Raw genomic sequence first — 14,753 nt, 5'->3', positions numbered from 1 at the left:
GATCTGATCCAAATATCGGATCGGGACAATCCTAGTTGTAATACACTTTTTATACAACTTGTGGCAGTTTTGGCAATCTCAAACAAACAGAAGAAGTCTTGAGCTAAAGTTATAGAGCAGTTATAGAGACATCATGGCTAATGCTGTGAAGCTGTATTTTCATTCACATTTAGTTAAGAAAAATATTCATTATTAATTTAGATTATTTATTTTAGCACAGCATAATTGTATGTAAAAAAAAAAATCTCAGTATATCTGGTTAGTAGTTATTTTCCTAATTAGCCTGATCCAAGTCTTAAAAAGGAACTGCACTTTTTGGGGAATTTTGCCCGTCAAACACAATCATTATGAGAGACAAGAACACAAGTCTTTCTTTTTAGGATCATAAAAGTGATTTTAAAAAATGCTTGCAAAATTCGGCTAGTGGAAGTCAACGTTCAACCTTCAAAAACCTCCATCAACGTTTTGTATACACACTACAAGTATATTTATTATGTAGTAACAGACCCGTTTATAAAAATATGTAATAGGTTCAATATTTACCGTATTTTGGTCATTTTATGAATTACCAGAACGTCTTTCCTCAGCACATTTATTTTTGTTTCCTTAGCAGCGCTCTTCCGGCAACCAATGTGTGTTCCAACTTTCGTCAACAAACCTATGTGTTCTAATCCCAGCAGACTTTGTACGAAACAACAAAGATGACTATTTTTAGACTGTAATGAGGATTCACAACCTTATATTTTTCAAGCTGACTATACGGAGGATGAACTGCTGCTTATAGAAGTGAGCACGAACAGAGGGTGAAACGTTGGCGCAGATGGAAGCCAAGAGAGTCAGGTTGGTGTGACTTGCGGGTATTGATGAGGGACTTGGAGTCAAGCTATGCAAACATATATAGCGTGCATACTCAAAGTCAACTTTTAAAAACTTCACCGACCAGCTGGATCAAACTGACAACTGTCCATTGAGTGAGTCACTATAATATTGATCATGATACATGCAGCACACCATGATTGTTTTCCTACCACGACTTACACTGTCGAGCTGGCTGTGTACAAACAAAACATGAAATGTGGGCTAATACTACTGTAATATGATTGTTCATGTTTTTCCAGGCAGTGCAGATTGGTGTCCTATCTCATTGTGTTGTGCATTACAAACTCAAAAGCCATTCGGCTGCTGACGCTAAAGCTAAGTTACCTCTTTCCGTAGCGAGCTTACTGCAGGGTTTCCCGCAGCGTTTTGTTGTTAAGGCGGCCTTAACACCGCCTAAACTAAAGTCTTAAAAAAAAAAAAAAGTTGTTTTTTTCAAATCATATAGTTGATGTAGCCATATCGGCAAGTAAATCTGAACATCCATACCGGCTGTTCAGATTTACTATACAAAAGAGAAGTGTAGGATACTTCTCTTGTTGCCTTATTTGTATTTGACTTTATTAAATGTATTTATATTATCATTTGGTGCTAAACTACTGCCTCTGTCAGTGCTTCTCTGCAGCACCCAGCATTGTCCCACCCACACAACCATCTGATTGGTTACACGCAGAGCGGTAACAGCCAATCAGCTGTGCGTATTCAGAGCGCATGTAACAGCCAATCAGCAGTGTGTTTTCAGAGCGGTAACAGCCAATCAGCAGTGCGTTTTCAGAGCGGTAACAGCCAATCAGCAGTGAGTATTCAGAGCACATGGAGTCATTGCTCATGGCAGAGACAGGCAGAGAGGAGAGACGTGCGGGTTAGCAGAAAGGTGTTAGCAGGTGAGCATAATGCAGCGGACTTTTCCAAATGATAATAAACACTTCCCAGTCAACTACTAGTAACATCACTATGATTGATATATTATAATGTAAGTGCATCATAAAGCCTACATGAACTCCATGGTGTTCAGGGATGAATAGTCTACTATTTTATGGAAAAAATATCGAGATATACATCGTATTACGCGACTTAAGCCGGCCTACTTGCCCCCCACACCTATTGACCCCTTCCCCTTCCCCCTGGAGAGACACCACCTTAACTAAGAAATTTTTGGGGGGAAATACTGAAGTCACCATTAAAACTTTTTCCAAGGAGCAAGGGGTGTTCGTTATTACTGTACACAGGCTGTTTCCTTAAACATTTTTTATTGGCCAGGGGCCAAATTACACGAGGCTCAACAGTTCTGATTGGCGAACATGTCTGTCACTCGAATGCCGGTGACGGCGGAGAAAAAAACTTTTGCCTTTTACAGTAATTTATAGCACTAATTAAAACCTCGATGTCAATTCATCATGCAATCCTGAATTAAACACATACAAATTGTAATACACATTCCAGTCCTCCACATGTCACAACTACTAGTAATGTTACTATGAGCGGAATACTGTTAAAAACTTAATGAGCATAAGCGGCTGCTCTGCTAGCTCATGATACGTTGACGTGTCTGTAAATCAAAATATCGATATCCATCCATTTTCTCCCACTTGTCCCTCTCGAGGTCGCGGGGGGTGCTGGAGCCTATCACAGCTGCATTCAGGCGGAAGGCAGGGTACACCCTGGACAAGTCACCACATCATCGCAGGGCCAACACAGATAGACAGACAGCATTCACACTCACATTCACACACTAGAAAACATAATCATACAGGAATGTGAATTCTCCCTGCCCACTGGGTGTGAGTTTTCCTTGCCCTTTTGTGGGTTCTTCCGAGGATGTCGTAGTCGAAATGGTTTGTACAGTCCTTTGAGACATTTGTGATTTAGGGCTATATAAATAAACATTGATTGATTGATTGATATAAAGTATTCAACTGGACGTTGACGCTGACATGAAATTGTTAGAATAAATAATTACATGAAATAATTAGGGATGTTCCAATCAGGGTTTTATGCCGCCAATTTTGGATACGGTCATCCATGAATGAGATCGGTTGATACTAATACCAATACCAATAATGTGTATTAATTTTTTCAATGTATCTATAGGGAGTACATTTGCTTTAATACGGTTAATATTAACCATATTAAAGAAGTATTTAAATTAGTTCCTTATTTTCTTCCTCTGTGTGAAATATGTTCGGCATTGTCCTCCAGTGACAATAGTAATTAATAATAATACCTAAGATACAAAAAATTGCAGTTTATTTACCATAATGGAAGTGATTAATTGTGTCAGCCAAAGAGGATCTTCGTTTGTGATTGGCAAAAAAATTTACTAATTGGCAATGGTCATCACATACTTTTTCACAATATTGATCAGTGGCCGACTGATCGGGACATCCCAAGAAATATTGTAAGAGAATGAAGGTGCCACGTGTGGGGGGGGGATACAAACAGACCACTCCGGACAGGACCACTCCGGACAGGACGTGCAGGTGGGAACATGATTTATTCTCAAAAACTCGAACAAGTGCCAAAAACAGAAAACAAGCCGGAGGAAAAATGTGCCGATCACACTTGAAGCTAAGGCTAACACTTAGCATAGGCAAGAACACAAGGAATACTCACATAACTGTAGCAAAAGCAAGCAATGAAGCCAGGCCGACTGACCGGCAAAGGCAGGCTTAAATAATGCCTCTGATTAGTGGTCGGGAAACAGGTGAGCGTCCCGAACACCAATCAGAAGCAGGTGAAAATAATAAGTAACCATGGTAACTAAAACAAACTCAAGGGTGCACAAACAGGAACTGGGGGAGTCCAAAACTAACAGAAAATAACAAAACATGATCCGGGCCACGGATCATGACAGAAAGCTTTTTTATAGTTATACTGCTGTGAGTTCACTACTGTTAGTCATTACGCCACAGATACATTAAGACTTCACCAATAAGCATGTCATATGGATCTTCTGCTAGCTAAACTCCGCTGTTAACATGATCGGACTGCACAGGTACTTAACTTTGTTCCGTTTTGTAGTGATTAATAGTGCCCTAATTTTTTTTACATTTACGGTGGATTTAACAAACTGTGCTAGTAAACTTTTCTTGCAAAAGCCAGTATTGTCAACAATGGTACAGAGCTGGTCAGGACAGCCGCTTTGGCAGGAGTCTTTGTAGGCTTTCAAAACACCTTCCTAGCAATGCTGTTGTTTCTGATGGCTGATAAGTTTGCTGTGTTGAAGCTCAGTGTTTGTTCCCCTCCTTGTGGAATGTTTGCAGAGCATTAGGCGCAAATAGCATGCAAAAAGTTCCACACGATCAACGCTGTTTGTTTTAAAAAAAATCCAGGGGAGTTAACGGCAAGGCATGTAGGAAAAAAGGAGTGTTTGATTTGATCACCCTAACCCACTTACAGCACATTCATTTTGCCTCATTTCAGTGTTTTTAATAGGTTACTGGGCCTGATAATTACTGGTCGGATATTTATCCAGCACACCTGGTAGTAGTCGTTGTGTCATCTATTTGTGTGTTAAGATTGCTGCGTGATTAATATTAGGAGTTGAACAATTATTTGTGCAGATATTCTACATTTAGACGCATATCACCATCTGCCTTTTTTAAGGTCAATTTAACTCTGGGTTACTATAGTAGTGACTCTCTCTGCAGTCACTCTGTTTCTAGCACTGTCCCACCCACAGCTATATTTGATTGGTCATACGCAAGGCCAGCATGGGTAACAGCCATTCACCAGTGAAAGTAGTAAATGGACACAGTACTGCTCAATGCTCTCAAGGTAAAGAGGAGAAACCCAGAGTTCAACTGGATGTGTAACGGAACGGTGCCGCCCTCCGGCATTCTCCACTGACTTTTGTTGCAGCTGTGCCATGCAGCCAAAAAGCGGGTACTTTTTACCAGACATCTCGAATTCACACATAATCATGTGATAGGGGGAGTTGAGGTAAAGCGAACCACAGTTTATTTTGTCCTTCCAGAGGAGCAGAGGCCAGTAAACTGGATCCTGCCTTTAACGGTTTCTGAATGGCAACACCGCTAACATCTCAAACTCTGCAGTCCATTAATACATGGGTTTCCGTTAGCGAAGGACTATGGGTATTCCTCACGGCAGCCGCCATCTTGTGTGTCATAACTTTGTTTATTCGCCCGCGGCAGTTTTCTAAATATTTTTCACACTTTTGCTTCGACAATTACATCAAATTTGAAAGAGTTTCCTACAGAGAGATGTTAGATTGGGTTTGCAAAGCCAGGGTTTTAAAGAAATGGAAGGATATTGGCGATAAAGATGAGTGGACTACTGATTTGGAATCTTACCCTGATATAAGTTACCCGGACCTTGTCAACTATTTGGTCAACAACGTAAGTGCCTGTACTCTGCATCAGCTCAAGTGCTATAAGTCGCTGGAAGCGTACAACCACAAACCCCGTTTCCATATGAGTTGGGAAATTGTGTTAGATGTAAATAAAAACAGAATACAATGATTTGAAAATCCTTTTCAACCCATATTCAATTGAATGCACTACAAAGACAAGATATTTGATGTTTAAACTCATAAACTTTTTTTTTTTGCAAAAAATAATTAACTTAAAATTTCATGGCTGCAACACATGCCAAAGTAGTTGGGAAAGGGCATGTTCGCCACTGTGTTACATCACATTTTCTTTTAAAAACACTCACTAAACGTTTGGGAACTGAGGAAACAAATTGTTGAAGCTTTGAAAGTGGAATTCTTTACCATTCTTGCTTGATGTACAGCTTAAAGGCCTACTGAAATTAGATTTTCTTATTTAAACGGGGATAGCAGGTCCATTCTATGTGTCATACTTGATTATTTCGCGATATTGCCATATTTTTGCTGAAAGGATTTAGTAGAGAACATCCACGATAAAGTTCGCAACTGGAGAAAAGCCCTGCCTCTACCGGAAGTCGCAGACGATGACGTCACACGTGTGGGGGCTCTTCACATATTCACATTGTTTTTAATGGGAGCCTCCAACAAAAAGTGCTATGCGGACCGAGAAAACGACAATTTCCCCACTAATTTGAGCGAGGATGAAAGATTCGTGTTTGAGGATATTGATAGCGACGGACTAGAAAAAAAAAAAAAAATACTTAAAAAAAAAAACGCAATTACAATCGCGTTGCATTGAGACGGATTCATGTTTTTAGAGACATTTACTAGGATAATTTGGGGAAATCCCTTATTTTTCTATTGTGTTGTTAGTGTTTTAGTGAGTTTAACAGTACCTGATAGTCAGAAGTGTACGTCCACGGCCGGGTGTTGACGCGCAGTGTCTCGGGGAAGTCGACGGCAGCTGTACGGGAGGCGCAATCTCAGCTGTTATCCGGTAAGTGGCGACTTTTTAACCACAATTTTCTCACCGAAACCTGCTGGTTGACAAGTGGTCGGGATCCATGTCCGCTGTGATCCATAGTAAAGTTTCAACTCCGTGAATTTTAAACAAGGAATCACCGTGTGTTTGTGTGGCTAAAGCCTAAAGCTTCCCAACTCCATCTTGCTACTTTGACTTTTCTAATACTAATTGAACAAATTGCAAAAGATTCAGCAACAGAGATGTCCAAAATACTGTGTAATTATGCCGTTAAAGCAGACGACATTTAGATGTGTGTGTGCGTAGTGCTCATACTTCCTAAAAACCTGTGACGTCTTGCGTACTCGTCATCATTACACGACGTTTTCAAGACGAAACTCCCGGGAAATTTAAAATTGCAATTTAATAAACTAAATTGCAATTTGGCATGTGTTGCAATGTTAATATTTCATCATTGATATATAAACTATCAGACTGCGTGCATGGTGGGTAGGCGTGGGTTTCAGTAGGCCTTTAAGTTGTTCAACAATCCGGGGTGTTGTCGTATTTTACGCTTCATAATGCGCCACACATTTTCGATGGGAGACATGTCTGGACTGCAGGCGGGCTGGAAAGTATCCGCACTCTTTTACTACGAAGCCACGCTGTTGTAACACGTGGCTTGGCATTGTTTTGCTGAAATAAGCAGGTGATAACAATGATAACATTCGTTGGATAACAACATATGTTGCTCCAAAACCTGTATGCACTATTCAGCATTAATGGTTTCTTCACAGATGTGTAAGTTACCCATGCCTTGGGCACTGATACACCCCAATACCATCACAGATGCTGGCTTTTTGAACTTTGCGCCTATAACAATCCGCATGGTTATTTTCCTCTTTGTTCCGGAGGACACCACGTCCACAGTTTCCATATATAATTTGAAATGTGGACTCATCAGACCACAGAACACTTTTCCACTTTGCATCAGTCCATCTTAAATGAGCATGGGCCCAGCGTAGCCGGCGGCGTTCCTGGGTGTTGTTGATAAATGGCTTTCGCTTTGCGTGGTAGAGTTTTAACTTGCACTTACAGATGTAGCGACCAACTGTAGTTAATGACAGTGGTTTTATGAAGTGTTCCTGAGCCCATGTGGTGATATCCTTTACACATTGATGTCGGTTTTTGATGCAGTACCGCCTGAGGGATCAATGGTCCGTAATATCATCGCTTACGTGCAGTGATTTCTCCAGATTCTCTGAACTTTTTGATGATTTTACGGACCGTAGATGGTAAAATCCCTAAATACCTTGCAAAAGCTCGTTGAGAAATCTTGTTCTAAAACTGTTCGACAATTTGCCTACAAATTGGTGACCCTCGCCCCATCCTTGTTTGTGAATTACTTAGGATTTCATGGAAGCTGCTTTTATACCCAATCATGGCACCCACCTGTTCCCAATTAGCCTGCACACCTGTGGGATGTTCCAAATAAGTGTTTGATGAGCATACCTCAACTTTATAGGTATTTTTTGCCACCTTTCCCAGCCTTGTTGTCACGTGTTGCTGGCATCAAATTCTAAAGTTAATGATTATTTGCACACAAAACAATGTTTATCAGTTTTAACATCAAATATGTTGTCTTTGTAGCATATTCAACTGAATATGGGTTGAAAATGATTTGCAAATCATTGTATTCCGTTTATATTTATATCTAACACAATTTCCCAACTTGGCGTTGCGCAGTGGATGAGTGGCCGTGCGCAACCCGAGAGTCCCTGGTTCAATCCCCACCTAGTACCAACCTCGTTACGTCCGTTGTGTCCTGAGCAAGACACTTCACCCTTGCTCCTGATGGGTGCTGGTTAGCGCCTTGCATGGCAGCTCCCTCCATCAGTGTGTGAATGTGTGTGTGAATGGGTAAATGTGGAAGTAGTGTCAAAAGCGCTTTGAGTACCTTGAAGGTAGAAAAGCGCTATACAAGTACAACCCATTTATCATGTATCATTATATGGAAACGGGGTTTGTACTTTGTGTGTGAACGGGTACAGGAATTTAATTTGGCTACAAAGGAATATACATATGTGCTCATTGCTTGTGTTCCTCACTCACCGAGATCAACTGATCCATGTTTGGTGCCATAGGTCATGTCAGAGAAGATCGGTTGTGTTTTATCAGGACACTGTACGCGCACTGCAGGCATTGGTGAAATATGTTCACATCTTGCTGTATTATTTGTAATTTTTGAAGCGAGCGTGAAGATTACACAAGAAAAATCTTACTGGCTACTTATATAAGCATATATATAAGCATAACAGCCTTTATCATCGACAAGGAACACAACATAATTCAAAGCACTTTACCTGTTACAAAATGATCAGAGCAAACTTTATAGTGTTGTTTTGCTGGATCGGGAGTAAATCTAGCTCGATTGATTCTAGCCGGCCATAGGTTGCGCCTTTCTATTGACAGTCGCTCAGTTTATTTTCCCTGCTTTACAATGACCTTAGGAATATCGTAGTAGTTTGTGGTTCCTTGTCCTGAATTTGCGTGATTTCTACAAGCACACACAACGCACGTGTGAACCATTTTGCACAAAAATAACGTGCTTGGTTAAAACTGTTTGCATACACGCTTCGCTTAGTTTTGACACACAAGATAGCGGACATCATCAGACGACGTCATCGGAAACCTATCTACAGGCGGGTGTCTGTGACGGTACTGACTTTACTTACGGAAAATACAACAGTTTTACTTTGCAGAACAACAACTTTATATTTTTTGGAGCAAACAACAACACAGCAGGAACATCATCCATGTCGAGATTTGCACACACACACACACACACTGACACGTTATTCAACTATCGCTAACCACTCTCCTGGTTCCCCGGCCCTCATATCAGCTGGGATTTTACACAAGCCCTGCTGCCCCCATATAGCTGACTGGGACATGCCTGTTACATGATTCTTTAATTTTAGCCCTCTAGATTGACCGCTGACTGGGACATGCTGTTACATGATTCTTTAATTTTAGCCCTCTAGATTGACCTTTATCTAAAAAAAACTTTAACAAGTTGACTTTGTGTAGTGTGAAATACAATCCGCCTTGAAAACTGAGTATTTTATTCTGAAAATCCTTCCATCTTCTACCGCTTGTCCCTTTCAGGGTTGCGGGGGTGCTTGAGCCTATCTCAGCTGCATTCGGGGAGGACAAGTCGGCAACTCATCGAAGGGCCATCACAGATAACCCTAGAGCCATAACCACGGTGAACTCTCATAGGCACTGACTTTATCATTTAGCAACTCTCTGTGGGCAATTTTTACTTTCCACCCACAATCTGTATACCTCTGTATATATATGTATATAGTATAATATATATTTCCTGTAAACAACACATTGAACATAAATCGTTCTCAGGACTGGACTGTGCACCTTAAATCCTTTTGCAATATTTTTCTTTGTCTTTTCTTCCCCCGTTTTGCACATTTTGTAGACTGTCGCACTGATACTGGAGTTGCTTTTAATCTCATTATACCTGTGTATACTGACAATAAAAGGCATTCTATTCTATTCTATAAACCACTTAATTTATGTTGTGTTTGTGCATGACTTCCTGTCCAACACAAGCAGATTTTAGTTCAAATGAACCACCAGCATATATAAAGAGCTGGGGTGTGGTGGTGGTGCTTTTCTACAGGCATTGGAAACTAACACATTGACTTTAATCAAAATTAAAAGAGCCTGCCGCCATGGCAGTAACATTCCGCTGCCGTTATGTATCTAGTGGAAATCAGGAGTAATATTTCAAACACTGCATGTGACAGTTTGACCTTGGAATGTATTATTTCACAATTTTCTATTGTGGAAAAACTACTTGAGCCTAATAACAATATTAAATCAAATTGTGTTTATATAGCCCTAAATCACAAGGGCGTCAAGGGCCTTCATAAAGTCACAAAGAAGATCCAAACTAAATAATACACCAAATGAAAAATAATAAACTAATTACTAAAATATACAGTCCCAAATAAATATTTAACCCCATACACGTATTTAAAACAAACCAAATATCCATCTTACTTGAGGAAATTCTATGTCAAGGATAGACACAGAAGGCTTTTTATGTTACACCACCCACCCCCACGCTCCCCAAATCACAGTGCCAGCTGGCTACCCCCTTCCTCACCCCCTCAAACACATAACACTTTAAGTAGACTTTTTGCTTGACTGAAAAGCTGAAATTTTCTTTTTTTTTTCTTTCTTGCAACACTCAAACCATCGGGAAGATAACTTCAGCATAACAACTTACCCCAAAGTACTTCTAGCTTGGTAACGTGACAGTTTATCAGCTCGCTATCTTGAAACCAACTAATGTTAATAACGAACGTTCAACTTTACCTTTCCCGGTGCCGAAGACGTCAAAAGACGAACACCCACGTCGCTTAACAGTAACTGCATTAAAATAGACATTTTGACGCCATTAGTCGAGATTATTCCAAACAAAACATCCAAACAAGCCGTAATTTTTGCTCCGACACGCAGCTCGCGCACAGTGCGGTTTGAACAAAGCGTCTTTCACTGTAACCATGGCAGTGTAACGTATCGGTGTCACGTGACTCCACACCGTTCAAAAAACAAACAGAGCTAACTTATTGGCTGACAACCCGGAAGTCTTTTTCCCCCCAAGTGCAGTAAAATACAAACCTAATAAAGCCTTTTTAAAAATAAAAAAAACGTTTTAAAGAGCATAACACAACATACAAGGATGGATCCGTTCAGTGAACTGGAATTACTTATAGTGTTTATTTTTATATTTTAAAAAAAATCAAATCATAACATAAATAATACAACTATTGCGCCGTTTTTTTAATTGTTTCTTGAGCCTATCAAATTGTTTATTCTTATGTTTTGTTTTGTTATTCAAATAGTACACAAAGTATGTCCTGTAAAGTGTAAACAAATACTATTTCCTGGTCAAAGTGCTCCAACGGCTCCTCAATGAATCATTGACTCCCGAAAATCACGTGACGTCTGCATGTCAATCCGTCGAAAATAATGCTCAACAGAAACTTTTGGACAGAAATTATCTAAAAATGAAAGGTAACACCCACATAACAAAGCTCTTGATGTATTAAAGCTTTTCAATTAACTAATTTATTTTAAAGGCTGAAAATATTTTTGGCTTAACCAACTGTAAAGGCTGAAATGATAAAACAAAAATAATAATAATAATTAATAAGACGAATGCTAAAAAAATTATTTTATTCGGCGTATTTTGAATAAAACGCGCATTAGAAACTTGTGAACAGAAATTATATAAAATGAAAGGCGACACCAACATAACAAAGCTCTTGCTGTATCAAAGCTTTTGAATTCACTAATCTATTTTAAGGGCTGAAAATATTTGGGATAAACCAACTTTAGAGGCTGAAATGCTACAAAAACTTTACTTGATAAGACGAATGCTAAATTAATTGATTCAAGTTGGCATATTTTGAAGAGCGCAAATCACGCCGAAACAAACCAATACGTAATTTCAAGAAAAAAAGAGGAAATGTCACAAAAAAATAAAGAGGGGATTACCCCCAAAATAATGTGTTTTACTAGCATAAAATCACAATTTTATTGGGGATGTATGGAGGGTTAAATAAATAAATATTTAAATAATCACTTAATCCATCCATTTTCTACCGCTTATTCCCTTTGGGGTCACAGGGGGCGCTAGTGCCTATTTCAGCTACATTAGGGTGGAAGGCGGTGTACACCTTGGACAAATCGCCACCTCATCGCAGATATGCACTTAAATTGTCATTAATTAATTATATTTGGAAATAGAGACATACAAAATATATGCATATAACAATTTACATAATTATTTAACAATAATTTGATCAATTATTTCAATATTTAATCAATTATTTTAATTATTATTTAATATTTCACAATTTAGAATAGGATATACTGTATTAGTACCGCAATGGGGAAAGTATGTGGTTTCCTTTGCAGATAGAAAAAGTCCACAAAAACAAGGTAAAGAAACACATGAAAACAAGAGGGAAACATCAAAGAAAACAAAGGACATAAAATACATTGAAAGAGCACAGAGCTGATACAATCAGCTGCCATGCACATCAGCAGCACAATTTATGCAGCTACAAAAGTAATACACGAACAAAAAAACATTACATTTGTAACCCACACAATGTATAGGGCATCACCTTAAGTAGAGGAATTTGGCGAAGTTGTTAGAATAATTTCCGCACATTCAGACAAGCACATGCACAAATAGACCCTAAGTAGTGCTCAAGCACATGCCCTTTTGCTGCGAAAGCCCTTTTTTATTCATTTAAAAATTAAAAATACCCATCCATACATCCATTTTCTACCACTTGTCCCCAATACTTTCTCAGTAATTAATCCTCCCCAAGTACGTTTTGAAATATCACAGGGCATTTATTTGAGTTCTTGAGAATTTTTCCCCGACCTGCTCGGCGGTAAATTTCAGCAAAGAAGGAATTCCCTAAAAAGAAAACCTGTTCATGACTTTCTCAATATAGTTTTAAAGATTATTAGAGGCATTGAAATATTATCACCTATAGTCACATTTACACTTGTTTTACCCAGTATAAATAACAATAATACAAAAAAATATTAATAGGTACTCAGTGAAAGTATTCCTAGCGCTTCACTTTTCCCCCATTTTATTATGTTACAGCCTTATCCCACGATGGCCAAAAAAATATATTTTTGTCATCAAGATTGTGCAGACAAATATCCCATGATTTTTTTAAATGTATTTTGCAAATTAAAAAATATATATATTTTTTTTTAAACCTTGTACATAAGTATTCAGACCCTTTCTTCAATACTTTGTTGATGCACCTTTGGCAGATATTACAGCCTCAATTGTTGTTGAATACACACCTATCTTTGGGCACTTTCTCTCATTCCTCTTTACAGCACCTCTCAAGCTCCATCAAGTTGGATGAGAAGTGTTGGTTTTCATGCAGGTTATCTCTCTACATTGCTGCATCCATCTTAGTCTATTCAGGGAGGTGACCATGAACCCGATGGTCACTCTGTCAGAGCTAAAACATTCAACAATCCACCAATCAGGCCTGAATGGTAGAGTGGCCAGACGGAAGCCAATTCTCAGTAAATGTTTTCCAAAATGCACCTGAAAGACTCTCAGACCATGAGAAACAAAATTATCTGGTCTGATGAGACTGATTGATCTCTTTGGCGTGAATGCCAGGCGTTATGTTTGGGGGAAACCAGGCACCGTTCATCACCACGCCAATACCATCTCGACAGTGAAGCATGATAGTGGCAGCATCATGCTGTTGGGCTGTTTTTCAGTGGCAGGAACTGGGAGACTAATCAGGATAGAGGGAAAGACAAATGCAGCAATGCACAGAGACATTCTGGATGAAAAACACTGATTTTTATCCAACCTGATGGAGCGTGAAAGGTGCTGCAAAAAGGAATTGAGCAAGGAGGAATCTGCCCAAAGATAGGTGTGCAAAGTTTGTGGCACAAAAATACTTGAGGCTGTAATTGCTGCCAAAGATCCATCAACAAAGTATTAAGCATAGGCTGTGAAAACATATATACATGTATTTTATTTATTTTTTTACTAATTTGCTAAATGAAAAAAAAAAAAAAAAATCACATTGTCAATGTAGTGTGTAGAATTTTGAGGACAAAATTTTTTTAATTTCATTTTGGAAAAAGGCTGTAACATGACAACATGTGGAAAAAGTGAAGTGAATACTCTCTGGATACACTGTAGGCTACTCTCCTCTAATACATATAAGACCCTGCTCAGTAATAAAAACTCACAAACACTGTTCTTAAACACAACCACTAACATGTGGTAATACTGCACGTTGCTCAATGATGATCTGCTGTGCAATACAGTACTTCTTGTTATATGTACTGTATGCTTGAAAATGCCTAATTTAGGCCAGAAGTTTACAATTTGCTTAAATATGCATGTTTTTGACTAACAATAGGCTGTAGTTTAAAAAAATATATAAATCAATTCATTGTGCAGTGAAGAAGCCACATTTTGGTGTACTGTGATGCCGTTTATGCTTCAATATTGCAAAAGAGAGCAAAAAAAATAAATTATGTGTCGTCAGCTTTTCAGAAAATCTGTAGGTCACTCTCAATTATCATGCAAAACAGCAACAAATTATCTCCTTTACCAAATGATTAAAAAAACATGCAACGTAGGCCAGCTGGTGTGGCCGTGGAAGTGTATGTTGGCAAATCTCACTCCCTGATTCCTTAAGTCTGGCCAGACATTGAGTTAACAGCTCAGACTTTTGACTCTTTTAGCCCAGCGCTCTCATATTTCTCATTCACAGCCATGGTCAGGATTGTCTGGTTTTGGCTGTTATGCAATTATTCATTCAATTTAATGATTTGATTTCAACGGTTGCATTAACTAAAATATGCAATGCATTGAAAACATCCTGTGATGACTTTTATGATATTCATAATGATAATAAAGAGGTGGTCGACATGTCCACTACCTTTTGCCTAAATGCAGCTGGG

The 14,753-nt window shown here is 38.9% G+C and overlaps 1 protein-coding gene across 3 annotated transcripts in view; it reads right to left on the bottom strand.

The window, feature by feature from the left end:
- Nucleotides 1-10,788, bottom strand: part of LOC133560849 (regulator of G-protein signaling 12-like) — a 183,759-nt gene extending 172,971 nt beyond the window's left edge. Inside the window, exon 1 of one of the 3 annotated variants that reach the window (XM_061913838.1) lies at nt 10,590-10,788. In XM_061913838.1, coding sequence (XP_061769822.1) covers nt 10,590-10,661 — 72 coding nt within the window. In that variant the 5' untranslated portion in view covers nt 10,662-10,788. The remainder of the gene's footprint in view (nt 1-10,589) is intronic. The other 2 variants (XM_061913839.1, XM_061913837.1) reach the window with 2 other exon arrangements.
- Nucleotides 10,789-14,753: the final 3,965 nt, after the last annotated feature.

This window comes from Nerophis ophidion, linkage group LG10, assembly GCF_033978795.1.
Source record: "Nerophis ophidion isolate RoL-2023_Sa linkage group LG10, RoL_Noph_v1.0, whole genome shotgun sequence".
NCBI lineage: Eukaryota > Metazoa > Chordata > Actinopteri > Syngnathiformes > Syngnathidae > Nerophis > Nerophis ophidion.
The sequence above is the reverse complement of the archived record's forward strand: the minus strand, read 5'-3'. Positions and strand labels throughout refer to the sequence as shown.